This window comes from Myxocyprinus asiaticus, chromosome 8 (genome assembly GCF_019703515.2).
Source record: "Myxocyprinus asiaticus isolate MX2 ecotype Aquarium Trade chromosome 8, UBuf_Myxa_2, whole genome shotgun sequence".
NCBI classification, from domain to species: Eukaryota; Metazoa; Chordata; class Actinopteri; order Cypriniformes; family Catostomidae; genus Myxocyprinus; species Myxocyprinus asiaticus.
The window spans coordinates 52631198-52640000 of NC_059351.1; the positions used below are offsets into that span (position 1 = coordinate 52631198).

At 38.0% G+C, this 8803-nt stretch overlaps 2 protein-coding genes across 2 annotated transcripts in view; one reads left to right on the forward strand and one right to left on the reverse strand.

Annotated features, from left to right (window-relative positions):
* Positions 1–4734: 4734 nt before the first annotated feature.
* rasd2b (RASD family member 2b) lies at positions 4735–6776 on the reverse strand. The gene is made up of 2 exons (XM_051705115.1): positions 6095–6776; positions 4735–5654 (listed from the first exon to the last, which is right to left on the reverse strand). The coding sequence occupies exons 1-2, from the start codon at positions 6717–6719 to the stop codon at positions 5125–5127; spliced, it is 1155 nt and encodes a 384-aa protein (XP_051561075.1). The 5' UTR covers positions 6720–6776; the 3' UTR covers positions 4735–5124.
* Positions 6777–7303: 527 nt separating this feature from the next.
* mycbpap (mycbp associated protein) overlaps positions 7304–8803 on the forward strand; it is a 25479-nt gene continuing 23979 nt past the window's right edge. Inside the window, exon 1 of the mRNA XM_051705109.1 lies at positions 7304–7445. Coding sequence (XP_051561069.1) covers positions 7379–7445 — 67 coding nt within the window. The 5' untranslated portion in view covers positions 7304–7378. The remainder of the gene's footprint in view (positions 7446–8803) is intronic.

Here is an 8803-nt window from a genome sequence, read left to right on the forward strand (position 1 = left end):
TGGTGCCATCTGGTGGAAAATATAAAAATTTATATTTTGAAGCCAGGGCTCCAGAATGAAAGCATAATATCAAAGAATTCATGATTTGATGCTTTAATGGCACTGGGATCAAATATTACAGTTTCAATGGGTTTCAATGGGGACATTTTTGTCCTGAAGGTCTTGAGTGTAACTATTGTGTGTACACAGTGTATTATAGATGTATTATAGGAACTGAGGTTGAAATATGAAAATTCCCCAAAAAATACACACCTTTGGCTAAATGTATGCCGTTTGCATTAACAGTCAAAATGATCAAAAAATAAATAAATGAAAAAGACAAAAATGTCGCACAAGGGATAAATAAACATTCAATAATGTCTATGCTTCATATTTGTTTGTTTTTATTAACATCTCATATTAATAATCTTGGACACTTGGCCCTGTTACAGTGCTCTATAAGTATTCCCCAAATTTAGCCTTGTATATATATATAGAGAGAGAGAGAGAGAGAGAGAGAGAGAGAGAGAGAGAGAGATAGAGAGAGACAGAGGAAAACAAAGGAATAAAACAAAATTGGCAACTAATTTTGCCGATAACCAAAAACCAATATATCAGTTGATTTCTAGTAGTTACTACAGTTATTGTTTCTGTAAATTCAAATTAAATTAATATGGGATGTCCTTAAAACAGTTTAAGGAGCTTTCAGAATAGTTGGGTTGAATTTCTGAATTTTTGACTACAGAGGCGGCTAATACCATGTTAGCACATTTTTTAATTTAGAAAACAACAACTGTAACTATGGTATTTTCGTGGGAACTGTGGTAAATGTGTGTTAGGGCTGTTGGATGACCCCTTTAAACCCAGAATCAATGTTTGTTCATATAAAGTGAGCACACAACAAACACATAGACGGCTGTCAGACAGGTGTGAATTGCTGACCTTTGTAAATGGTATCATGATGGCATAGCACACATACACACTCACAACTAGATATTTACATTGTTAGAAGAAAATATGAGTGACTGCTTACCCATGCAGAATTCATTTTCACAATGCTACGGTGTTGTGGATGGTTGCCAGGGTGTTGCTATACAGTGACTTTTACACAGGCATGCACCACCAAAAATTTAGAAATCGAAAACATTTTCAAATAAGTTCTCCTTAACATCGCAACTGTTTCTCCTGAACTGGAATAAGATTAAATCAACATCAAATCAAGACTTTTGCTTAGTCTCAAGATTTCATGACAAGTCGTAATAATTGTGAGCGACGGAGAAAGCATAAGAGTTGGCTCGCACAAAAACGTGCGACTTTCACTGCTATAGAGACAAATAAACGAGCCAGCAAATGAAAATGTAACGATTTTAACCCCTTACCCAAACCCTAAGCCTAACCATGATTTTAATTGGAAAATAGTTTTTGTCTACCACGGACATACGGAAACATTTGAGTTTTGATCGAGATTACAAGTTATTACATACATCAGTCATTTGTATTATTGCATTTGATGCAAGGTAAAATGTAATGCCTGTATTGTATAGATTTCAAAATCTGTTTGTTGTCTGGTTGGTCTAAAAGTTTTCAAAGCTTTTTCGAACAAGCTAAGTCAGATGATATCATACGGTTTCGCCATATCGTGCAAATTGTTACCATTTGTCATGACACCACGTTGGACGTTTCTCTTGAGAAAAAACTCTGAAAAAAACAGTAATCTCGCAAGTGTCTCCTCTAGAGTTTCACATGAGACCTCAACAACTTCTCAAACCGTGCTCAGATTTGCCAAGATACCAAAGTCTGCAATCGACATTTCTCATCAAATTCTTCCAAGAGCAAATGATCAGAGCTATGTCGTCCAGATTAATTTTATAGCTCTATACTCTTACTGTATGTCAACAAATTTTCTCATTGGGTTTATTTGTTATTTCTTGCAATGCCAAGGTAATGGGTTCGATTCCCTGGGAACACACATACTGATAAAATGCACACTTTAAATGCACTGTAAGTTGCATTGGATAAAAGCCTTGAATAAATGTAATGCACAATAAAATGCTTTATACTCTTGAACAAATCCTGCATTGTTTTCCAGCTTGTGAATTATATGCCTCTCTTAAGCAAACTCTATTCAATCAGCAGTAACCTTTGTGGACACAATCACGCTCACCCACAGCACTCTATGCACTCAAGAGTGAGACAGATCCTGTGTGTAGGTGTGCTGATGAATGACTGCAGAAAGGTTGCATGTAATGATTGTTATTCTCACCCTGAATCTCAGACTTTGTTTGAGTGCCTGATACAAACTCACTGCTGTTCCAAACAGCGTGGTGCATTTTAATTTCAGGGTCGTGATGATTCCTGTAACTGTAAAAGCAGATGCACAGGAGACTGAACGTTTTAACGGGTTTAACAAGCTGCAGGTAATTACCGAGCATCTGTGTGAGTTCAGATGCGTTCTGTACGTCTCCAAGCAGTTCCCATCTGAAGTACAACTCAATCTATTCCAACGGCTGTACATACTCAGCTCTGTGGTTGTTTATGGCACAATTTGGTAAATGTAGTAGGTCATCTGGACTCCATGCATATAGAATATCCACATAATGTGCACAATAGTACAAACAGTCAGATAGTTCCAAAAACCGTAAATGTGTGTAAGGGCTGTTGGATGACCCCTTTAAACCCAAAATCAAAGTTTGTTCATATAAAGTGAGCACACAACAAACACATAGACGGCTGTCAGACAGGTGTGAATTGCTGACCTTTGTAAATGGTATCATGATGGCATAGCACACATACACTCTCACAACTAGATATTTACATTGTCAGAAGAAAATATGAGTGACTGCTTACCCATGCAGAATTCATTGTCACAATGCTACGGTGTTGTGGGTGGTTGCCAGGGTGTTGCTCTGCGGCTGCAAAGGTGTTTTTAGTGGTTGTTAGCATATATTTGATTGCTTTGAAAATGAATGTCACACCTGTCCTCAACAATACACTATATTTGAGGAGACATACATGTCGTAGCACCAAAAGTTTTGGTACGAAATACACACCGAAGTCTAATACTTAGTGTTAGGGGTTTGTTGTTGTCTTCTGGAGATCCTCACTCTGCTTTGTGATTGCATGTATGTTTTAGTGTGTACTATACACTTTGTGATCTCATATGCTAAGTACAGTAGTGGTTCTTGTTATCATGCATTTCTGTGGCGATGCTGTGTTCTCATGACAACAGATCTTCTGCATATAGAATATCCACATATTGTGCACAATAGTACAAATAGTCAGATAGTATGGTATTTTAAACCCATACTCGTACCCAGGGTCTACAAAAACAGCAGGATGTGCTTTAGAAAGGGTAAACACACACATACACACACACTGATCATACTCTTCATGTCTCGGTAAGCATTGTAGGTGAGTGTTTCATCACCAAGCTCTCATGTATACTGTGTTTTGTCTATTGAGATAAAAATTCAATCCACAGCTCTGAATAGGTGTAATTATGAATCTACCCACTACTATTTTCATTCTATTCAGCTGCATAAATGTCAACCAGTGCACAAACAGAAACCCAACACACACACATTAACCTTACAGTACCAAAGATAGGTTAAAGTGTTTGTAGGCCATGGCAATAACCACCACAGCCATTGAATGCGGGGCAGATTATTCAGAATAGTTCTTGATTCATATGTGTTTTCGATGCCAGACTCTTAGTCTTCTGCATTTGGTTCCCCTGCATTCTTTGGTCACATCCTTGGCTATACCACACCACCACGAGGCCATAAAGAGTTTGGTCAAAACCTTGACTGCATGTGACTAATATTTATTCTGAAAAATAATAGTCCCAACGTCTAAGTGATTTATTGTTGACAATAAAAACAAACTGACTTAAATAATTGTTAAACTAATAAATTAGCAACTATTATTTATTTATTATTTTATTTTTTGGTCCAAAATGAATAAAAAGGTATGTAAATTGTATTCATTGATGTTCAGTTCTAAGCTCTACGGGTGTCCTGTAGACAAAAGTTGATATAAGATTGTATATTCATCTATTTTCATGTATGGGCTACAACGGGGCTAAAGCACCCCCAAAAGTTTTTTTGAATAAGCATTATATTAATTTGTTACTCAAAAAAAAAAAAAAAAAAAAAAAAAAAGCATCTCACTGTCTCAAAAGTATTTGTCTAAGTTGACAAATGTTGCCCTATAACTACTGAACCTACAGCTACACAATAATACTATAAACATTCAGGGGCCTGGCGTACAGAGCACCACCATTTTTGTTTTATTTTTTTTTATTTTTATTTTTTTTATTTACTGAATTTTGATCAAAACAACCTTCCATTGTTATTTTTTTTTTATTTATTTTTTTTCACACAAACTATGTTGCTCCATCAATATTCAATATATATATATATATATATATATATATATATATATATATATATATATATATATATATATATATATATATATATATATATATATATATATAAATATGGTGTTATGGGTGTTATGCAACTCCATGTCTCTAAGTGATCCATGTCATCTAAACACCCACATCCTGGTAATCATTTATTTCTTTTTATGAATTAATCGTGACACATTCCTGCTTCACCGAATGCATGGGGTTTTTCAGTGCAGCTTTTCAAATCATTAAACTGAACTCATGACATCATCTTTTTATAAAATGCTTTATTTAAAACCATTTTTGTACATATTATACAGTATCACAATTTAACAATCATTCAGCAAACCAATATTTCTCAGTCGTTCCCATTAGACGCCATATTTAATTCGAAAACGAGGCTGTAGTGATGTATATACTCAGTTCAGTTTGTAGTACTTTTGTGTACTTGTTGTCCATGGTTCTGCTGACAAAATGCATCTTTTCGAAAAAGTTTTAGGGGACAGAAACCATCGGCAATAATCGGTTGTGGAAAATAAGATGTGCAAATGAAAAATGCGACGGAACTGTATTCCTCAGAGGCGCGAAATTTTTCCCGCCAAATTGAACATGCCGTCTTCACTGACTGAAGTTTATAATAGCAACATATCTGTGACAAATACGGGTTGTTTGTCAGTGCTGTTCGGTTTTCTGTTTTGTTTTTTTGCTTTAAATAAAAGCAGTTGTCTTTCTCTTCACTGTATCTGACACTTGTCCAGTGTTTTGCTCTGCTTTTTATTGCCTTTAGGACCTAGAACCAGCTGCAGGTCAGTGCCGAAACTCGGTCTGCGGGCAAGTGGATAGAGCGCGCCGCACGGAGTGTCGCACACCGCCGCTTTGCTCCCTTTCTCCGCCTGCCGAGCAGCCCGAAGCGCCTGGTACGACCGGATGGACACTTTCCGGTGCTGTGAGGGTCCGGTCTCCAAAGGGAGTCCGCCGCGCTTCGCCAGCGCTTCAAACACCTGCTCCAGATTCACACTGTCCTTGGCGGAGGTCTCGAACAGAGCGCTGCCGTTCCCGAACGCACGGGACACTTCTGTCCGTGACACCGCGTGCTGTTCGGAGGGCAAGTCTACTTTGTTCGCGCAGATCACCGTGGGCACGCAGACTTTCTGCTTGGATCTGTGCAATGCTGTTTTGGCCGCTAGAATCTCGGCGTGCAGAGCGCGCACCTCCTCAAACGAACTGCGGTCATCCAGACTGAAGACGAGCAGAAAAATATCACCTGCATAGAAATAAGAGGAAAGTGCAAATGTTAAGATACATATTGCAAATTTAAAGTGCAACATAAATAAACGGATTCTTTTAGTCTATTTGTTTATGTGTGTATTTATGCATGCACTTGAAAAGAAAATAACTTTGCAATATTCTATAGAAAATGAAAAGAGTGCAGCATTGGCTCCAAAAGTGAGAATGAGCTGGCTTTAAGAATTACGATCCAACATAGTATGTATAGCCTAAATATCAATGCATATTCTTGTATTGGTCGTGTCAAATTTGTTCATACTCCGTGCTTCTGAATACAAGCGCATCCATTTAATTGTTCGTAAGCCAAGTGCCAGTATGGACGAGTTAATGCGCAGAAAAATAAAATAATAATAATTATATAAATATATATATATATATATATTGCTTTGTTTTTAATTAGTTGAAACTTTTACGCACCGGTTAGAATGGACAGTCTCCTCTTTGCAGGGAAGCTCCTCTCCCCGGACGCGTCCAGGATGTCTATCTGGTAGGTCTCTCCGCGAATGTGGTAAAGTTTCCTGTGAAAGTCTTCACATGTGGGCTCGTATTGCTCTTCAAAGCCGTCCCGGAGAAACCGGCGCAGGATGGAGGTCTTGCCGACCCGCGGCGCGCCGAGCACCACGATGCGCCTGCAGTTCTGCGGCTTGGTGCCGCACGGGAGCTCCTTCCACAGCTGCTGGAGACGCGTGTGTCCGTGCAAGACCAACGCTGCCAGCTGGTCCATTGGAGATTTCTTACACTGGCTGCTGTCGATGGACGGATGCGGCTTGCCCAGACTGGACGCCCGCACCACCCTGGCTTTCTTTTCCTGGTGCTTGAGCTGCGTCGTGGCCAACTTCAGGATGCCCATTCCCGCTCTGGAGAGGGTGCTGACTTTGAGCCCGGTGGCGCCGAGTCTTTGCGTCGCGCTTTTGTACGCAAGCAGGACGCTGGGTGAGCTGGCACTGGCGAGAACGTGACTCTGGTGTTTGATCAAGGCTGCAGCGTTTTGAGTATCTAAAGCGGCATTCGTGCTCTGATCCAGCTCCATGACGGGACACATTGAGGACAGATGTGGGATATATTTATTATATATAAAAGTGTTACATCCACCCGTAACTGTGCACGCTGAGGTGTGGACAGGTGGATACTGTGGTGCGCTCGGCTTGCACGATACTTATACGCGCGTCATACGTCATCGGTGTGATTGACAGGTGCACAGCGCGTTTACCCGCATAGAACAAAACGTTTCCCGAGCAGTGCACGATGATATGGGCCAGATCGCACAATAACTGCTGCAATGATGCTTGTATACGGTTTTAATTAGGCCGGAGGAAAGGATAACAAATTAATATTTATTTTTATTTATTTATTTCATTTATTTTCAGCCTACATTAGGAAACAGTGTGCTTTTTTTTTTTTTTTTGCATAATTTGAAACAGACATATTTTTGTAAAATATAAAATTGTATTTTGCCCCTTATTTATCCATGTTTACCGATTTTTGTCCATGTTTTCATTATTTGACGGTGTAACAGGATCCCGCGCGTCCGTTGCCATGGCAACGCGATCGTACACGGAAGCACTGGAAACCGAGGCAGCCGATCTTTTACTGTGCAAACTTTCTATTTAAATAATCTGTAGCAACATATGCTCATTTAATCTGTCTTTACGCAAGTTTGAGTTCTTTTGCTTTTGTTTTGTTTTATTTTGATCCGGCTTCATGGCGGGCGTCGGGAAATCATCCAGCAAGATTCATAAAAGAGAAACAAGACCACCGACACCATCAGGTAGAAAACATTATTATTAACTTCACAATTAATAGCATATTATTATGGTAAATGTTGATGTATGGTTAATGTTAATTTACAATTGTTCATTGTAAGTTCATATCAGTTCGTAATGCATTATAATGTTAAAGGGACAGTTCACCTAAAAAATAAAGTTCTCTCATCATTTACTCATCCTCATGCCATCCCAGATGAATATGACTTCCTTTCTTCTGCAGAACACAAATCAAGATTTTTAGAAGAATATTTCAGCACTTTTGCTCCATACAATGCAAGTGAATGGGTGCCAGAAATTTGAAGCTCCAAAAAGCACATAAAGGAACCATAAAGGTAATCCATACGACTCCAGTGGTTTAATCCATGTCTTCAGAAGTGATATGATTGGCATGGATGAGAAACAGATCGATATTTAAGTCCTTTTTTACTATAAATCTCCATTTTCACAGTCTTCTTGTGTTTTTGGCAATTCACGTTCTTCGTACATATCGCCACCTATTGGGCATGAAGGAGAATTTATAGTAAAAATGGACTCAAATATTGATGTGTTTCTCACCCACACTTATCATATCACTTCTGAAGACATTGATTAAACCACTGGAGTCTTATGGATTACTTTTGTGCTGTCTTTATATGATTTTTGGACCTTCAAAGATTTGAACACCATTCACTTGCACTGTATGGACCTACAAAGTTGAGATATTCTTCTAAAAATCTTAATTTGTGTTCTGGAGAAGAAAGAAAGTCACACACATCTGGGATGGCATGAGGGTGAGTAAATGATGAGAGAATATTCATTTTTGGGTGAACTATCCCTTTAACATATACAACCTTTAAAATGCATTAGAATATGTTGAAATTAACATTAACCAAGTGCTGTAAAAGTATTGTCCAATGATAGTTCATGTTTCAAATGTAGGTCTACTTATTTTCTGTTAACACTACACCCATATTGAACACTCAAAAAAAAAATAATATTTTAATATTTACGCATTTCAATTTCATAGCAAAAGTCCATCAAATTGAATCGAGTAACCTTTAACAAAATAAAATAAAATGCAAAAACATGTATTGTTTGAAGTTTTATTAATTTAATTTTGTTAAAAATTACACAATTCAATGTAATCTTAAAAATATACAATTTTTCATTTATTTTTTGAGTGTAAAGTGTTTTACCCATTTTATTAGAAAAATCAAATAAATGACTGAATTGCGAACGGATCACCCAGTTCGTGATCTACAGTCCGGTACGAAGAGTTCGAGAAGAAATTAAACAAAACCTTCAGTCAGATCAGATGAACAAGATAATACAGATGTAGTTAGATTTCTGTTTTCTTCAGAGATTTATGGTTTTAATGGCC